The sequence below is a fragment of the Neodiprion fabricii genome, chromosome 3 (genome assembly GCF_021155785.1).
Source record: "Neodiprion fabricii isolate iyNeoFabr1 chromosome 3, iyNeoFabr1.1, whole genome shotgun sequence".
NCBI classification, from domain to species: Eukaryota; Metazoa; Arthropoda; class Insecta; order Hymenoptera; family Diprionidae; genus Neodiprion; species Neodiprion fabricii.
In genome coordinates this window covers 11,296,448-11,317,278 of record NC_060241.1, presented here as the reverse complement: position 1 = coordinate 11,317,278, position 20,831 = coordinate 11,296,448, and the positions used below count along the sequence as shown (strand labels likewise).

The 20,831-nt window shown below is 40.8% G+C and overlaps 1 protein-coding gene across 1 annotated transcript in view; it reads right to left on the bottom strand.

The window, feature by feature from the left end:
• Positions 1-20,831, bottom strand: part of LOC124178533 (glutamate receptor ionotropic, NMDA 2B) — a 2,057,245-nt gene that overhangs the window by 1,994,036 nt on the left and 42,378 nt on the right. Inside the window, exon 2 of the mRNA XM_046561964.1 lies at positions 4,825-5,310. Coding sequence (XP_046417920.1) covers positions 4,825-5,127 — 303 coding nt within the window. The 5' untranslated portion in view covers positions 5,128-5,310. The remainder of the gene's footprint in view (positions 1-4,824; positions 5,311-20,831) is intronic.

The following is a 20,831-nucleotide window of genomic DNA, read 5'->3' as shown; positions in this document are numbered from 1 at the left end:
GACATATTATAAAGTCGTGAACATTACACTATGCAGTATATATAATTTTCAATCATAGATTCATATCTTCAACCGCATATAGACCACCTGGTCTTACAATCGAAATTTGCAGAACGCAGATTCATAAACCTCCATGACTGAACATAAGGAAGGTGAGAAAAGAAAATATGATCAGTTCACTAACAAGGAACATCCGCGGAGTGTCCGCCTCCGATTTTGATGAAACTTGGTAGGAATGTTGAGTACGCTAAAGTAAGAGATATGTATTTTTTTATATCGGCTGAAACTGATTTTAAGGGGGTGAACTATCCCCCTGAAATGCTATTTTTGACAATTTACAATATATTGCATATTAGGGCCCAATGTACAGATTGCAGGAAAACTTGATTCCTAAGGGTTTTCGACGTCGCTAATTCCAGATCTGAAGGCCAAATTTGAATGTTCAAAATGGCGGATCCAACATGGCCGACGTCAATAACCAAAAGTTGATTTATTTTCACCGAAAGTCGGTGGAAGCTCTTTTCGAGGTCGCTGATCATGGATCTGACCACGAAAATTCGAAATTCGAAGCGACGAATTCAAAACGGCGGTAGAAAATCATCACAATATCCGCCATCTCTACGAAAATTGATATCTATATCTGTTTCTGGAGTACTTCAGAACCCATCCATTTCTGGTTCAATGACGGGATAAAACGATAGCAGGAGTATCATAATTCAGAATTTCTTTATTTGTACCACCTGTAACATTTTGCCAAAATGGTAATTGTATATAATTTTATTTGAACGGTACAACCATAGTGAATTCCCATATATACAATGATAGTTATATTTTGTTGGTTTTATCGTAACAATCCTTGCTTATATGAATGGCTCCTCTACGGAATAAAGTCATGGCAATAATGAAATTCTGTAAAAAAGTGTTTCAAACAAAGTGGTATTTTACACCAAGTGATTATTGCGACCTCGCCACATATATGACACTGTAATGTCAAATTTGTTTCGTAACAAAATTCTGATGGACTTTAAAAACGCGGTGGTCTAGTATCCACGTATCCACTTTTGTACCATGAATATTTAAATAAGTTTCAAAATCGTGGAGACGAAAATTGGTTGTGCGTCAGAGATTGTAGCTTGAGAATATTATCTCGTAGGCGAAGATTGATATCATAGCCAAGAAAGATCACCATGTCGGAAAAACATCTTACGAATTTTTTCCACGCACGAAATCCATATACGTTTGACGGTTGAATGTGTCCTGTAGTTCCTTTTGGAATGGTCATCAGCTTCAAGTATCGATCATCCGGTACTGCTTCCTGAACACTGCGCTCGCATTGTCCACTCCATGAATCGAATAACAGGATGCTTGCATTACCTGTATTGGGAAGGTACACTTCCCGAAGCTACATTTGTATATGATTTTTAGTAAGCTTTCCACACTTGGAAGCCATAATGTGAATATTAGGTGGTCTGAACATAGTTTCTCTCACTCTGGGTCCCAATACCCCACTCGTTTCCTTCAATACTTCAAGAAGAGGAGATAGCAGCGTTCCATCAGCAGATATAGTAAGCTGTATAGTGTATAGTATAACTGTGGGTCGTCGAAGATACGGATTGTATCACAGTTTCAATCTTTTTCTGGCCGACAGGAGCTAACATTCGCCCGGAATGTATCTCCAAATTGAAGCCACTTTCCAAGTTGGATACATTTTGTGATCCATATTGTTGGATAAGTGGCTTTACTTCATTAACGAAACTTTCGCAGTGCTCATTCAAGTTCTGTTCTTGGGCAATGCTCGCCCTTGTTAGATGATTTTTGTGATTTTACGGGAAACGATTCGGTTTGAATGTCCATAACCACGTGTGTCCGGCTAAAAATGATGGAAATTTTTTTTTGATCCTTGCTTGTAATGCCCAACGTCGGAGATCCACATCATGAACTGTTAATCTCGATTCCATTGCTGCCACGAACATATCAAACGTATTTTTGCAATCCGAATCAATTTGTCCTTACGTGTTCCACCAGCTCCGACTTGTGCCGCCCATCTTCGTAATTGTCGTTCAGATTTGAGTCGCTTGAACCTGTTTTGAACTACTACAAAAGTTCGATGTTTTTTTTCCACTTTGCCAGTAATCGACAATTCTTTGTTTATACTCGAAATCTATTAATTCATCTTCGGGTACGCACTGCGGTTTTTCAACGGATGTACAGCTTTCTGGTACTGGTATGCTTGTTATACCTTCCGTTAGCCAATCAGTATCCGTAGCTGCTGCTTTACTTGCTGCTACAGAGTCCTCTAGTTCTAATCTTGTCTCATGCACAACGAGGAAAGATAAATCATCCAGAGAATTGGTGATGATTGTATGCACTAATTCTTTGAGATGAAATTCCGTTGGTTCGAGTCTTATAATGTCGTTGCCTGGACCACCAAATTCTACTAACAGCAAGGTTAGTACGTTGATGACATGACTGACTGCCATTGGTCAACCAAACACTGAACTGACGAACGACAATGATACCTACTCCCAACGTCCTGGTCATTTTATACAGTATGGGCAAGTTATCGCCTACACATACTGACATGCAAAACATGAGAGGATATTCTTGATCTCGCATGTCATGTATGCAAGCAATAAATGATAGTTTGATTGAATGGTCATTCGAAGAGTTTAGAGCCAGAGGAGCCTAACGCTCATTGTTTATATGGTTGAATTTCAAGATCTTACGATATTGAAGAATGACCCTTATCGACGTAATGAGTTAGTTTACTCAAGTTCTGAATCCTTTACGTTTACGAAAACGGCTTCCATTGCCTTTCGATGAAAATCGATCGATTTTTCGTTGATGACGTTGGCCATCAATTTCATCCGATATAAAAAAATACGTATCTCTTATTTTAGAGAACTCAACATTCTTACCAAGTTTCATCAAAATCGGAGGCGGATACTTCGCAAATGTTCCTTGTAAGTGTCATTCTCAGAACTCAAAAATGCATTGTTGAAACTAAGTATCTTGTTAGCACTGCGCCAATTAGCATCTTCACGACCAATCTCCTTGCACTAACGTAGCTAAAGACCAATCAGGAGCCTTTTCAAAACTCCCACTATTGAAGATCTTTTCTAAACCAGACTGATGCAACAGAGGATCATTTTAGACAACAGAGAAAACAGAGATAATTTGAACGCAGTACTAATTAAGACGTCAGACAATTCAGAACACTTCGAAATTACGAACAATGCAGATCGTTCTAAATCATAAAACCCTCATATTCAGAAACTTCGAACCTAAGTATAACTAACATGATTTAATAAGCGAATAACACCATTATAAAACCAAACGTCGAGAATCGGTTGAAAGAGTCTCTTATTGTTAATAAATGTGTGTTCAAATGGAAGTGCTGTGTACGAAAAATTATTTTAATCACACACAGTGATAGCTGGTGCGACCCACAGCAACATAATTTCAGATTGAGACAAGCTGAACGAGATATCTAAATGAACAGATTATCGAAGTTCGTACATTTGGACACCACAAGGTCTGTGAATCGAGCTTAACATATGGAAATAAAAGTTATTTACACCTACGGAAGCTTCCTCATTACACGGAGGTACCCTGACCTGAGCCAAATTTGAAACGTTGACATACTCATTTTGTGCAGAATTTTGTGATGAAAAAATTCCTTAGAGTACTTTAGTATGTCAAGAATGGGATCTAATTAGTTATTTGGGAAAAATTAAATTCGAGCCTTGTAAAGCATTCTCAAAAAGAAAAAGTCAGTTGTTTTACTGAAAAAATCATAACTCCTACAATTTTGCAATATTTTTGGCTAAAATTTTATTTAGGCATTTTTAAGACACAGTACTTGAAGAAAAAAAATACTGCAGGTCATGGGGTCCTTTCGAAAATATAGTTATTTTGAAGATCGTAAGTGAGAGTTTTCTTGATTCTCGAAATGCACGTTCTACGGTGATATGAGTCTTTTAATCAATCTTTATTCATCCAGAACTGCTTGAATTTAGTAAAAATGATTGTTAAGTGGAGTTTGGGGTGATCTGGACCCCAAATAGGTGACTAGGGTTAGGTCAGAAAAAAGATTATTTTTCAAGTCCACGAAAAAGAATTCTTCCCAGCCTTCCGCAGTCCTGAAATCTCCTTTTTTCTATTATTATTGTTAGCGACTAACTAGCTACGACCCCGAAAAAAATATGAAGTAAGACATTAATATAGTTTGTGCGCTATAGTCAAGGTATTACACTATGTACTCTCGAACCCCTATTTCACTTCACTGACGGAAACTCACATTGATTAACAACGAACCTGAGGCTATTCCACCCCTCCATATATTACGCAAATATGTTACGCTGCGCCGAAAACTAAGAGTCACGTACTTTTTTATTCACTAAAAACGGTTTCGAGGGGTTTCAATCAATCATGGGAATATTTCAGCGTTGGCTTTATCCAAATACATTAAGCACAACTGTTTGAAACTGAGAAACCATCTCCTTGGGCGGCAATCTTTGAGGGTCGCTTTCACCCTTTTAAAAAACGTGTTTCTTTGGTTTTGGTACTCTACAATGTGTATGAACAAGATGAGAATTGGAGGTGTCGACTGATTTAGGATTCTTTATAAATCACACGTGTGCCGTACTTTTAACCATGACTAATCATAGTGGATTTCTTGATGCCTTACAACAAACTATCTGTGCTTAATAATTGATAGTGATAACAAAATCAGATAAATTGAATTCGGGGATTCAGCGACTAGTAAACGTCAGCTTTATAAATATCGGACAAATGACTGCTGCAAACTATTTTTCGACTTACCGTCAAGTTATTCATTACATCCTGATTAGTTGCTGATGAAAATGTAGTAATAAGTTGAGGGACTTCCGTTGATTCAATCGGCTGAACTATTCGTTGCCGCGCGGATCCATTATGAATCCTAGCGTCACCAATTCGAATACCCGTACGTACCCTACTAGTACCAAAGCTACCACCTCTCACAGATCCTTTCTCACTGGTCCCAATCTTGATGCCACTTCCAACTCGCATTATACTATTGTCTCGTGTTGATACGAAGGCAACAAACCCGAATGAGAACAAAAGAATACCGGAAGTGACCCTCATTTTTTCGCGGTCAGAATGACTGAACTTGAATATCTTTTTCGTAATATCCAATTCAAGCTGTACCTATCTTCAAACTGTGATTGAATCCACTAAGCATGATTGGTATGACTGGGTTGATAAGATGTCCTCTTCTTCGATGTGTTGGTCAAATTTCCGTACTTATCGCAATTGGCTTGGAAAAATCTAAAACAGAAAAGAATAAAAGGTTTATGAAGAGCTGGCAGTTTAAGAAGGACGGGCGTATATTGGAGGATCTGCAACTGCTCTAGGCTAGATGTATTACAATCGGTCCCTCTTATTGTCGGTTAATTCCGGGTTGTACCATCTTTTCAACTGTGGCGCGCTGACAGTCACTTCGTATGGATATACACGAAACTACACAGATTTCAATATACGTTGGTGTTGTCAAATATGATTAACAGTGTGATTATTCAAGTTCCAATTTCAAGAAGGTTGGTTACAAACACGATAATATATTGAACAATCAAAATAAAGTAGAGGTATAAAATCAAAAATAGGTGACCGCCGAAGCATGGCTCCGAATTGTACATCGCTGCATCGCGGCATCGGGCTATAATTCCAATAAAGAACCGTCCCACTCTTTTGCTGTTCTGTAAAATTCGATGCGGTTTTGGCAGAAATCGATTCCGAGGCAAAATTGTTTTATGAAGCCACCTAAAGTTGAATGTGAAAGACACTTTCGCAAAGATGAGATTTTACAGATTATAATATATGTATATAGTCATTTTATTGTCTTAGTGAAATAATGATTTTTAAAAAAAAAAATTTTTCTTAAAAAAATTATTTAATTGTTTATAACTGTTTTCTTCATTTATCCACCATTTAAATTATTTATTAAGAAATAACTTTTTTTTTTAAAAATCATCATTTACAATTGTTAATATAATCATGAAAAAATTTTTTTTTCTATTTGAATTTTCATTGTTTGTTTTATAAACAATTTGTTATAAACAAATTTATATTTTCATTCTATTTTTTTTTCGTTGCTTTAAAAAATTACAAATACAGCCATGTGCATCAGAGTTGTAAAAAAAATTTTTTGGGGTAAAGTATTTTAAAATTCAATAATAAATAGAGAAAAATTTTTTTTACAACTCTGATGCACATGGCTGTATTTGTAATTTTTTAAAGTAACGAAAAAAAAATAAAATGAAAATATAAATTTGTTTATAACAAATTGTTTATAAAATAAACAATGAAAATTCAAATAGAAAAAAAAATTTTTTTCATAATTATATTAACAATTGTAAATGATGATTTTTAGAAAAAAAATTATTTCTCAATAAATAATTTAAATGGTGGGTAAATGAAAAAAACAGTTATAAACAATTAAATAATTTTTTTAAGAAAAAAATTTTTTTTTTTAAATCATTATTTCACTAAGACAATAAAATGACCAAAAATAATTTTTCAAAAATATTCAACTTGTCTATTTGTTTATAATAAATTTTTAAGCAATACACGTTAAAAAATTTTCAGCCAAGCTAATAAACGCAACATATTAATTTAGAAACAACCAAAATTCAAGATTTATGAAAAAAAATTTTTTTCATATCATTAGCCGGATTTTTCCATTTTTGATAACTTTGAAAAATCATTATGAACAAATGAAAAAACTTTTATAAACTTTTACCACTGAATCGTGTTTATTATTTATATAAGAAGAGCTCACAAAAGAAAAAAAATTTATAGATCCATTTTTTAAACTTTTACAAGTGATTTTATGAAAAGTCAAGTCTACGAAAAATGAGTTAATTAACAATGAAATAACTTAAACGAAAATCGAGTTAAAAATTTTTTTTTGGTAAGACTACATTCCTTCAAGTGTCTAGATAACACTATAATTTATTCAAATTTTTAAATTAATATTGAATGTTATAAAAAAATTGTTTCGTGTTGCATGCTTCGCTAGGCGGTGACGCCTAGGCACCGAAACGGCCGCGCGGAGCCCTATTTTCAACGTTAAATTAAAATTATACATAATAAAGCTAAAATTCCGGGAGTATGGACTTTTCCATCGGAAATTTCCTCCTCTTTTAGGATCTTTTTTCAAAATTCATTTATCTTTTATATTTTCGAAATTATAGCTATAAAACGGAGACTCCCTTTTTTTCTTTTCGTTTTTTGTTTATAACTATTGAAATTTTTAATGGCGGATTAATTAAAAAATACTGGTTTCATCATTTTAAATTCTGAATCCAATGCACCAATCGCCACATTTTTAAGACCATTCTAACGATTTTTCTCAGTGAACTCACTTCTCGACCAGACTAATATATCTGTCTATATTATAAAGTTATCTAGCCGCCGCCGCCGCCACCGTGTCAAGAATTCAGACCTTCCTTGCACCACCTGCCTTTCCCATCACTACCTTGCTCCCCTCCCTTTTGGGCCTCGGCCGTTTTCTCTGCTGCCAGGCCCTTCCAGGAACCAGGATCCTCGCCCTTCCGTCCACCCTTCTATACCTTGAAAAATTGAACCTTAAACTTACGTATATGCCCTCAGATCTTGACAGACTTAACCTCAAACCCACATATATGCCCTTATACCTGGACAGATTTAACCTCAAACCTACATACTGTAACGTGGAATTTTTGTTGCCCGTTACAAGGGGCTCCCCGAATCCTCGGCGGAACCAAACTCGGGGGGATACACGGTAGCGAACTGGATAGAGAAAAAAGTGCCAGAACTAGAGTCACGCATCCAGACTTCCGAGAGGGGACACTGTAGCGAATAACGATTAAGATATTGCAGGCTTTTGTTTTTTTTATTATCGAGTACAACGGCATCAAGCCAGCGGTCAACCACGAAGTTGGAAGTAGTTCGGAGTGACGGAATAGCGATGATTACGAGGGAAAGATGTCGAGGTTGCGGAAGGAGAGTCAACGAAGATCCCTGCAACGCGGGAATCCAAGGCGGACGCGATTCCCACTGGTGGCTGGCGCGCCGCCGCCTCCCCCGCTCTACCAGCCGACACCGGACCAACGAATCTGCGAGAGACCGCCTAGCGACGACGGAGCACCACCCCGCTCGACCCCGGAACACCATGGAGCTGCGCGGAGGACGACATCGCGATTTGGCTTTAAGTTCTGCGCCGCGTAGCGACGACAGGTGCGCGGCAAGTTGCGCAATCCCCAAAATCGATGACAGATCGATTGTTGCGCATTCTTAGGGTGATGATGTCACGGAGGATTAGCGTGACGAGATTGGCGTTGCGGCCGACCGGCCATCGGAGATCACTCGAGTTCTGGCGACTAATCAGAGTAGTAGTGTTGCGATATAGATTCGGGTCGCGAGTGTGTTGGGCAGAAGTTACTAATTGCGAGGGAGAATGGCCGCCAAGGATCACGATGGAGTTGGTGAATTCGTGTCCTGGATGTGGAGCGGTAGGCGCTGCTAACCTTCTTGCGAGAGAATCTCGAGAGATAATTAATAAAGGCTTGCCGAGGAACGGATAGCCATTGAGGATTAGCGTTAACGACAGTACTCAAGATTCTTTAGCCGATACATCTGCTTGGTGACCGTAGCCTGAGTTGCTCGTAATGAAGTAGCGTTAATTTCGAGTGATCGAGGAGGTCGAGTCGAGTCACGGGTTGAGCCGAGACACTATTGTCTCGAATTTGAGTGTAACCGAATTCCGTTACACGGAGTCACGTCAACTTAGTCCGATACAGCCTCATTTCTCGTGTGGGTCGCGAGCAGTCTAACGGGGAGCGTTCGAATTCGCGACCGCGTCCCGCCGTCGCGGTGAAGGTTGAGCTCGGGTGTGTGTTAACAAGAATATTCTTTTGTAGAGGATAGTCGCGGGTGACGCGACGAGCCTCGTTTCCATTTGGCCTTTGGTATAATCAGTTAGTAATAAGTTGGCGATCAGCGCCCGTAGGCATAAGCGATTTTATTTCTTTTCTTTTTTGTTTGATTTATTGCCGACCGCGGACAGCGTCGGCCGATAATTCGGTTCCATTTCCGTCGAGGGGTTTAGTATTAAGTTGTCGATTAGCGCCATTCTATAGAGGACGATCGCGGGCAGCGTGTCGGGTCCTATTTTGTTGTTAGTTTGGAAGTTAGCGGTTATCATTAAGACGGCGACTAGCGCACGTAGGCCGGAAAGGTCTTCTAGATCTATTGATTTTTTTGTTGTTGTTTGTTCTTTCTTTTTTTTTGGTTATATCTAAGCCTCTGTATCTGGAATCGCGACGACGATGTTCGCAGTATTACTATTTTATTTTATTGTATTATTTGTATTATCGCTAGCTAAAAATATATTGTTTAATTTCATTATTGCTTTGTAAAATAACGTGTTGGCGTACGTGTGTCGTATCTCTCTCTACCCGAAAGTTACCCCTACCCTCTCCGCGGTACTGAGCTGCCGAGTATATGGTCGCGGTATAGCGCATTACCGATTTCGAGGCGTGTTGATCACGCCAGGCGCCCAACAAATTTCGCAATATTGTTTCAGGTCCAGGATACCTCGCGGACGCTGTTTTATTGTGCACGCGGTAAGTTCTCGGTCATCTTCTCCGAGTGACCGAGGAGCGGGAAAAATCCACGTCACAATATATATATATATATATATGTATATGTATGTATGTATATGTGTGTATATATATTGTAACGGGTGCGGTTTATCCAGGGCCACAGCCTATGTGATAAACCCGTTATTCGAGTGTTCTTTGTCAATTTTAATAGATTTATAAGGAACCCCCTCCGATGGGTAAAAGCAGGATCAGCTTATCAGACCCAAAAACCCCTGATAATCAAACTATACGGACTTAGGAATCACCAAAGCCACCTATGAATGTGAACAAGCACCTCTGCAGTTGCTCCCTTTGGAAAGACAAGGGCTTGTAGGCCGTTGCTTCAACTGGAGACAAGTGAAGGAAAGCGTATGTCACCTGGTCGGAGATACGGGTTTCCCAGTACTCCCTTCTAATCGCGAACTCGGAGTAAACAGAGTCACCTGCCTATATTTTGTTGTGAGTTATTGACCCAAAACCTCGCCAACCTTTCAGACCAGGGAAATCCTTGGCTGATTGTTGGTTTTATTTCCCTCCCCTTTTCAAGATAACGTTATGTATTCGAGGAATGCGTCGACAGCGAGACAGACGAGTGCATGCTTGACTATAACACAAGTTTAATAGCGATCAATCCAGATATAATGGTCTTTGTCTAAAGACCAAATAAGGTTTTACAAAATATAACCGTAGAGAATAAAAATAGAAAAATAAACTTAAAGAAATAATAAAACTAACAGAATTCGTCGGTTCTGCTCCTAAATTCTCCCTACAGCTCAAACCTTTTATATCTTTTCTAACTCTTTAGCAGTCCCGGGCTATCGTGGACTCTAAAAAACAATATCTTCCCTAATGTTGGAACTAAGCGCTTTGCTTGAGGTTCCTTTCCCTAAACTTGAAGCTTAATTCGATAATGTTCTCTAGGCGAGCAACATTTCCTTTCAATATAATGCAGCTCGGCACTTTGCCGGTCAACTGGTCTAATAACTTTGATTATCCTTCTACTATGTGACGCAGTTCGGCGCTTTGCCGGATAACTGGTCCCCTAACTGTGACTACCCTTCTACACTGTGACGCAGTTCGGCGCTTTGCCCGGAAACTGGTAACCGCTCTTCGTGGTGCTCCAGTTTTATACTCTTCCGGAACTGTTGTTGGTTGATCCTATCGACGTCATTTCCCTATTTGTGTGTCCTGTTGTGGGTCGTCGTCCTGGTATGCGTTGGTCAGCGTCCGTCGTCTTTGTTCATTATTTTGGATGCTAGCAGGTCATGGTCGCTATCGATGGTCGTCTTGATCAGGTGTCTGTGTCAGTTGTTGACATGTTTGCGTATGTCACGGGCACGGTTGACATTGCTGCGATTTTGAGCAGCTGTCCGTTACAACATATATATATATATGCCAGATACGATGATACATTCAGGTGATTAGATCCTGACAAGTAAACCTATTCGCTACCCTAAATGTATCATCGTATCTGGCATATATATATATATAATGTATGTCACGTGTTTGGTATATAAAAAAAATGACAAATAGAAAAACGATGTACTTCACTGACTGCCGCAGTGACACAGCTTACATGCCTTTCATTAAGTTTCGATACAAGAATAATATTGATTCTAAATATAAAATCGAACCACTCAGTAGCAATGCTAGTAGAGTGTATCACGGAGAGCCTGTTCTAATTAAAAACGTCTTGTCGTAACCAATGACCAAGAAAGTATGACCCGGAGAGCTGTCTCCCACTCCACACATCTTGGCCCCCCGTGACACAACCCACTCGTGGTCCATGCATCACGCATTACCACCGTGGTAGGTTCTTCTAAGAACCCTTATCGATTCCTAGCCGGCGATCATATAAACAGCGCGCGCTGCGCGACTCCATCACACGGCACCTGATAGGCTTAGTAAACATCGGCGAGCGAGAAATCGAGAACGCTCTTTCAAAACCTTGATTTCCACGGCGATGCGACATATATATATGTGGCATTCGATGTCAATTCGCCAGGCCATTGGCCTGACCCCTTCCGATTTTGATGTCCAATTTATTTTGGGTTCTGTTTGGCCCAAAATACGACCTTAAATTTTTGGAAATTTTTATTTCATTTTTAAGGGGTTGCACGAGCTCAAAAATCATACAATCGCGAGAAAACATGAAGAGGGATCGTTCTTAAATTGACGATTTTTTTCCACAGAAACTAGGACCCAAAACATGATTTTTCGTCCTGGTCCGAAAGTGGGTCGAGAACTAGCATGTTAATTTTTTTTGTTTTCAAGAATACTTTATTTCATTTTGCGGACGAAAAACAAAGAAAAATAGTTTTTTCTCGTGGAACTTTTTTTTTTCTTAGATTAAAAGTAGATATAAAATAGTAACTTAATAAAAAGTAGAGCTTCTTCGACAATTTTCGGACCTCTTTCCTTGATTTCTCACCTGGTCTCGCCCCTTTCCATCTTCTCTCAATCCTTTTATATCCGCCTTTCCTCTCATTCAGGGGAGTGACAGACTGATACCTTTCCAATATGGTAAAACGTTGCTTCGAACAGTTCGTATTTTTAGTTATTTTGCTGGCCTATGCGCAGCGCCGCTAGTTTTGTGTGCTCACGTGCAGCCCCCTGACACTCACCAATGCTCGTATACTAAAAAATTGTACGCGTTTTGTCCCCGTTTTTTAGTGCCTCTACGTGGCGTTGGTAGACTTCTGGTACGCTCGCTGCCCTCGCTGTCCGCACGCAAACTTGTCAGATAACTACTAGCGCCGCTAGTGGTGGAGATTGGCGGCAGAATCGAGGGACATTTTGCGAACCACTTTTAGCAGCGTGTGTCAGGGGGCTGCTCACGTGTGAACAGCATGCGCGATTACTGGCGCCGCTAGCTGGTTGATTGTCGAACTAAAAATCCGAATGGTCGCGTACCGCTCATTGAGCTCGGTGTCACCCCCTACCCTCATCCTTTCATCCGTCACCCTTTGTCGCTACACTTTTTATTTTCCGTTGCCCTCACTTCCTGCTTGTCTTATCCTTTGTTTTATATATCTCACTTCCTCTCTTTCCTTCCTTTTCTTCTCCCATGATTATTTCAACACTTTTCTGTCCTTTTCCTTTTCCTTTACGTTTTTGTCGTTTTCTCTTCCTCCAACACCTCTCTCTCTAGCGACTATTTCTTTTCCCTCCCAACGAGTGAACATCATTAACAAAATATTTTGTATTTATCCATCGTGACAGCTCGTAATAGCAGCGTTGAAACCCTTGAAATACCATTGCTTCAACCCATAGTAGCATAGCTATGAGAGTTCTACACGCAGTTGTATCGGTCGACGATAAAAATCGCTCTGCCTTACCGACAATTATTATCGGTAGAAGGTCAAAATCGTGCTGTTTTACCAACCGAAGGTCAGAGTCTGTGTGTAGTGCTCGCCAGCCAACGGTAGAGGGCGCAGCGGGGGCGTGAACTTTTTTACCGACCAGGATGTCGGTTACCTGTCCCGCATTCTTTTCCCACGATAGGACTGCTGATTCGTAACATCAACCACCCCACATTCTTTTCCCACGGTAGGACTGCTGATGTGTAACATCAACCACCCCACATTCCTTTCCCACGTCATCAACCACGCGACATGGCAAAATTATTGGTTCTGAGAATTGTTTTTCACTTACTCGGATGCCGGTTGCATATCAACCACGTGACATTCTTTTTGGCTTGTAACTGTCATGTGAACTCAACGATGAATTTTTAACCGGTTCAGTCAAGACCAGAGTGAAAGGTCGACCGATAGCTGCGGTACATTCAGAGGCTGCGCTGTTGGGTTATCATCGCTCTAGGAATGCAAAACATAACTCGGTTTGAGTACAGCTCGGTCAAGTATGGAGAGCAAGGTTAAATCTTACATAAGCTTTGTATTGAAAAAAATTGTCTCTTAAAAATTAAGGTGAAGGTGTAAAATCATTTCATGAATATTCTTGAAAAAACAGTTATATTGAGTACAATTTTGAGGGTACAGTTGACAATTACTTCACAACGATAGTACAATAATTCTATTCAACAGTATCATAACCAGGATGATATATTCGCCAGGAATGCGGGACCGTTCTTGTAGACGCTTCTGCGCAGTAATACAAATTGTACAACCTCGCCATCCGAACAGTATGATGATTTTGTAGCCAATTTTAAAGTATCGAAAAAACGTTGTGTGCTGCACAGATTGCAATGGGTGTTGTATGCACGTCACATCTTAGAGACACAGCTGAAGTCTTTTGCAAGGTTTGAAGCGACGGACAGTCAAAGTCCAGCATACCGAGGATTTGAACTTGAGGGATAATTTTAAGCGACCAATCTCGTTTTTCTTCTCCTTTCACGTACACGGTTTCAGCTTTGCACAGCCTGTCTTCAATGGTCCATTCAACTTCCTCGAACGGTATGGTTCCACAGCTCCAAGGTAAACCGTGAAAATGCGTTCTAACCAAGAATTTCGGCTTTTGTATTTGACGTCCAGTAAATCCCATGCGTAAGGTGGCTTGAAGAAAAACATTGATGGAGATGCTTCCGAGTAGATTGCTATTATGGCCAATTCTTTCAATGTGAAGGTATTGTTGTAAGGTCTACGAAAGCCTTGTATGTAAATGATAAGCTCCATCTTTGAACTGTGCGAGATCGTGGGAATGGGTCAGCTTTTATACCAACTTTTTCACGCCACCACTGAGCGAGTTGTATTCCACAATACGATCGTGAACAATTGAGCAGTACGCCGTTGTTTCAGCGAGAAAGTTGGCTTTAGCTTCATATTCAAAACGGATGTTGACAAATCTGTACTTCAAAGATCCTTTTTGTTTTAAACAGTCAATAACGAATAAGAGGACGTCTCGGAAGAATTCACTCTTTGTCAGCAACGGCTCGGGGTTCTTGTCGTATTAGGTAGCTTGGAAGTTTGCGTACATATCGTACAGGAGCGCGTACAGATTACGACTCATGTTGAGGTTCAGGTAACCGTATGGATAAGGTTGAGAATTCAAAAATAGCTTGACGTCCGTGATATTGCAATGATCAAAATGACTTGCGTTCTTGCCATTCTTGTTCTTTCTATTTGTTTGGAAACTCAAAATGACGTACCGAGGTTTTTCAAGCTGAGTGGAAGTTTCCATGATCTAAACGTGTTTCGATGTTGTGGGAAGTAAGAGATATTCGTACAATTCCCAACTACGGAAGCTCATCGAAATAGGCGGATCTCTCTGAATGAAATTTAGTAGGTCAACTTTTTTCTGATCCGCGAATTTCTAATACGGTATTAGCCATTTCACTGCATTGATCGTGATTTTGAATTCCTCCTCTTGAGTCCGCATGATTGCGTTGACGTCAGTTTTTGGTCCCGTCAAAATTCACTTATGTTTAGCGTTGACAACGATCTTGCAGTAGTTTTCCGCGAAACCCAATATTATGCTGAGCGGTATCAGTACGTCAAAATTACCCTCGGCATCGGTTAATTCTTTCTTCTCTTCCACATCAAGCCATCCAGCGTTCTCCATCAGCCAAGTCTGACCAGGGTGCAGAGAAGCGTAACCCTTCATGAGACTTGTCAAGCCAACGTTCTTGCTTCTATCAATCTCAACTGCATTAATTTCGTAGCGAATTTCTTCAAACAGATGACACATCGCGTTGTTTACGAGCTGTGTGTTCACAGTAGCTGTACCATCAGGTTTGAGGAGTCGTCCATGGAAATGTACCAAAATTTTGCTGGGTAATATGCATAAATCCTGATGCTGAACGGTGATTCGAATTTCATCGCTGTTGTTGAAAGATGACGAGGCGTAAGGTTTGTGAGCGCGAATCTCTTAATGCGCAACGGATTCGTCAAAGACGACTGGTGTTTGAATGTTTAAGATTTCTTCCTCCATGGTATGTAGCAGATGATAAAACAGCAAAATCGGATTTTTAGTTGTCGGAAATTCCTCTTCCAAAAGTGGTCAGTTTCAGACCCAGAGCTATCAGGAACTCCACGTTTCGAGGTGTTAACGGTTCAAGAATCGATCGATGACTGACTTGATCGGGGCATGCCGACTCACTGATATACCTACTCTTTGACAGTCTGTTATATACAATTCCCATCGTTTATTGCGATTTGATGTGTAGTCTCACAGTAATAACTTCCCTACTAAAATCAACCAGGTCTCCGTCTTGATCCACTAACCGGAGCTGAACGTGATCTATGGGCCTGACGGTGATCGGAAGGTAAATGACGTGCGACGGTACTTACACGATCTGACATACTTTCGGGACAGTCGGGAAAAACTCACGAATAGTGTGTACTTTGTGTCCATTGACGTAGGCGCCCGTTGTAATGCTGCACTCGACTCGCAACGCGTTGACCTTGAATATAGTTACAGCCACGTCTGATTCGTGAGTTTTATCAACTTTCAATACACGTGGCGTGAATCCCAAAAGTTGAGCAATGGAATCATTCGGCTCAAAGTTAATCGTGTTGTTGCATGTGATTTCGCTGCGTAATGTATTATTGTTGAGTTTGATGGCAAGCCTGATATCTGTATTTCTTAGCTCGTTTTTGAAGATAGTTCTCTATGTCCTGGGTCTCGTGGCTGCCGGTAGGTATGGTGATCGCTCAATCAGCTGCGTGAATTTTATTGTGACCAACATCAACGTTGGGAATCGAATTAAAGGTTAACAATTCTACCGAGCCAACAGCATAACTTTTATCACGAGCAAGTTCGATCGGTGGGAAATATTGTGCTTAGAGAATCGAAGAGGTTCCCGAAATCGTTAACGTTAACGAATCATCCATGACTGCGAGTGGTAGACTGACTTTCATGAATCACGCACCATGTTCATATAGCTCACCACTCAGAAATTTCAGCCACAAGTGTCCGCATTCAAATGTATCATAATCCTGGTACATTTCATGATTGTATTCAACACTACCAACGCCGAGGTATTTTATGAGGTCTGAGGGTGTTGAAGGTTGCCGAAACTGTCAAAGTATTCGATATTATTGTCCCGTTTCTTGTATGTAACCCAGTGTGTTCCCGGACCGTCTTTGTCGTCAAGGTTGATTATAGCTGACTCGTTCTTTCGTGGACCGTTTTCGGGCATTTCGTTTCGCACGAAAACACCGCGGAAATGCGGAATCTTAAAGATTTTTGCATATTTCAACAAGTCCCAATTAGTCAACGCTCGACGTGGTAGCATCGCATCTAGTTTTTTGGAAGATGGAGACCAAGACCTGTTTTGTACGGTTTTATATGAAGCCCTTTGCCCAACGCGATAGCTTCCATAGTTTTGTTGTGTCGTTTGCTCTCTCCCAGTTCTCGTTTAGCAGGACTTGCATCGTTCACAGCTTTTGCTATATTTGCCGTACCACCGGCTAATGCGCCTGTAGTACTAAGTCCAGCGAAAAAAGGAATCAGAAACGGTAGAAAACCACCGACTTTTGAAGGCAATGGTAGGACGCGAGGTGTTCGCACTTTACATTTACCACCCGCTTTTTTAACGGCGTTCTCAGCTCCCTTCAGCGCAGATTCGATAGCTACTTTTGCATCGTTGCTTGGAACCATAGAACGTTTTGCAGCATTTATAATTTTTCTCAAGGTTACATTTTTTGACTTTCGAATTCCCATTCCGAGTTTAGATTTTACTTTCATTGTATTAGCTATTGCCCAAGCGGCGGCCTTCTCACCCAAATTTTCGTCCTTTCCGAGAACCCGTTTCCAAGCTTTCTCAGCTAACTGTAAGCTGCATCGAAAAGATTGATTCCCGGATCACCCCGCGCGAGTCTCATTGTTAGTTTTGTACCAGGCCCACAGTACTGATAACCAGGTACATGCAATTCGACTGGAAGGCTGTTGATGATTTTATTCACCAGACCCTTGCCACGATGTTGCTGCCTGCTGCTGCTTCGTTTACCTCTGTACGAGATCATGTTCGTGCGTTGACTGAAGAAAAGTGCTTTAAAACATGGTATTTATAGCGAATCCGATCAGTCATGACCGAGATGCGGTTTGAGAAACAACCTACTAAGCTTCCCGTGTTGAATTTTGACAAACTTTCGGAGCAAAATGTCAAAAGGCACAAACGGCACGGTGAATTACTCCCGAGTAGTGTACGTGCAATATTTTGTGGACCGTCGAATTGTGGTAAAACTAATGCGTTGCTCACACTTATAACCCATCCCAACGGACTCAGATTTGAAAATATCTACATCTACTCGAAATCTCCCAACCAACCTAAATACCAATTGTTGAAGCAATTGTTGGACCATGTTGAGAATACGGAGTATTTTGCGTTGAGCAAGTGATTACACCGGAAGAAGCACGGCCCAACTCAATAATCATATTTGACGATGTAGCGTGCGAGAAGCAAGATAATATAAGAGCCTACTTTTGCATGGATAGACATCACGACGTTGACTGTTTCTATCTCTGTCAGACGTACGCGCGTATTCCCAAACATCTCGTGCGCGACAACGTAAACTTACTCGTGTTATTCAAACAAGACAATATGAACCTGAGACACGTAAACGACGACCATGTCAACACCAACATGTTTTGCACAGAGTTTAAAAGTGTGTGCTCTGCATGCTGAAACGGTGAGAAGTACGGGTTTTTGGTGATCGACAAAGACAGTGAGCTTAACGAAGGACGATACAGAAAGGGATCCGATTCTTTTGTCAGCCTGGAAAAGAAATAAAATCTAACGTGTTCGAGCGAGAGACGCAGTAGCGTTGCAGACTCAGTTGCGTCAACATGCAGAGCTCTGAAATTTCCAAGCAAAAAGATGCCCTACATCAAATCGCTCAAGCAAGTGCTGCGATCCGTCTAAAACACAGATTGCTCAAGTTGGGCAAGGAATCTACGACTCAGAAATTGAGTGACGTTTTCAAACCAGTAGTGACTCCGTTACAAGAACTGGTAAATGTTACAAAAGATACTAAACCTGTAAAACAAGAGGTGGAAGGAATTAAAGAAGAAATAATGCAGATGAAAAATGAAACGAAAAATGAAACTGTCTCGGACATGGACGATTCCTTTGCTTCGGCAGTAGATGAAACAATCGTAGAAACACCGGTCGAGAAAATCGAGGATGAGTATTTTGCACTGATGCGAGATGCGAAGACAAAAGGTGAATTGGACGACGTGTACGGTGTACGCAACCTCTCAAACGGACTAATGATTGATGATTCGTTGATATCTTTTGAGAGTGACTACATTCGTATTGGCGATACGCTTCACCTGGAAACAAAGTGTTTGCTGGAACTTTCGTTCACAAAGAAGCCTGACGGTTCTCCTGTGAGCGCCGGAGATCAGGAAAATTTTAAAAACATAATCCTCGCAACGAACGCGCATAAAAAGTATTACTCATCCGATGGAGCTGTTCGAAACGATAACAGTTACAAATTTGGAAATATCATTGCCGAATTGATGGATTATTTCCCATCACCTCGCCGAAAGGGTAAAGGTCTACTTCCGAAAGCTATGATCGCTCGACAACGTGTTGAAACGGAATGCGTTTTCTGGGATGATCCAAACGAGTTAGTGGAGCGTCTTCGTTTACTCCTGGCATCTCAGGCAGCGGGAAATCCGAGTCACAATAATGAAATAATCTCCATTATTGAAGAGCTACGCGAAGCAGGAATCATTTATTAAGCAGCTCCCATCGTTTCTGCATTCACTACCGAGATGAGCGTTGACGAGTTTGGACGGCATCTGGATAAAAACACGGCCGCGAGCACTAGCGGTCCTCCGGGTGTCGGATTTCAAATAACAGCAAACGGGCATTACGATATACGGAACAAGAGACTGTGCAATGTCGCAGATCCCGCAGAGCCGAACAATGCTGTAACTTTGAAAATCTTGAGACGAAAATTCAACGTGCTGCAAAGACAAATTGACAACCTTGATCAAATGATCAAAGCTTTAGAGCTCACCACGGAGAAAGCTTTGGATACCTTTTACACAGACTTTAAAACAGGCAGAGACCTGTCGATTCGAAACGCTGAAATCATTTCTCAATTGGACATCCGACTAAGAGCGTTGGAATATTGAACGAGGAAAAGCAAGCACTGGTGACGGAACTGCGTAAGCCTGCACGCCGGAATTACCCGCGTCGACGTGTAGACGTGCGCGGCATCGACGAGACCCTGCAGGCGGATCTTGATGATATGACGTCATACGCTGGACAAAACAAAGGCTACAAGTACATGCTCACAGTCATTGATATTTTTCCAAAGTATGCGTGGGCTGTACCGATAAAGAGCAAGTCTGGAGATGATGTTACGAAGGCAATGGAGTCTGTGCTTGTTCAAGGACGGGTGCCGAAAAATTTACACGTCGACAGAGGAACGGGATTTTACAACTCGAAATTTGAATCGCTTATGACACGCTACGGAATCAAACTTTACTCCACGTACAGTAATTTGAAGGCTTCGATCTGTGAACGTTTCAATCGCACGCTGAAAGGTAAAATGTGGACACGGTTCAGCATGCAAGGAAGCTTCAAGTGGCTCGATATCTTATCTGATTTGGTTTCGGCTTACAACAACACCAAACACCGAACCATAAGAATGAAACCGTCGGATGTCACCGTTGCAAACGAAAGGCTGTTATTACGTCAGGCGTACGGAGGGCTTCGAGCGATACCTACCATATCGGCAAAATTCAAATCTGGCGACAAAGTTTGAATCAGCAAATTCAAAAATGTCTTCGAGAAAGGTTACACTCCCAATTGGACGACTGAAATATTCACGATAACTCAAGTGGAAAATACTCATCCTGTGACGTACAAGCTCAAAGACTACCGAGATCAACCCATCGCTGGCGGTTTCTACGAACAAGAGCTCCTCAAGGTTGAACATCCGGATATCTATCTGGTGGAGAAGGTGCTCAAGAAGCGTGGAAGAAAAATATACGTTTAGTGGTTAGGTTTTGACAATACACATAACAGTTGGGTAAACGAATCGGACCTGTAACATTTGAATAAATGAATTCTTTGTGAAAACGTGTGTGTGTCTTTATTTTATACCCGACACATAACAAGTGTGCATCTTTATTTTTTAGACAATCGACAGACATATGCATCGTTGTACAATTTTTTATATTTCGGAGCATTCTCATTCACTATCCTACATAATAATATTTTATACATCATGGTACAGTTATAAATTACAA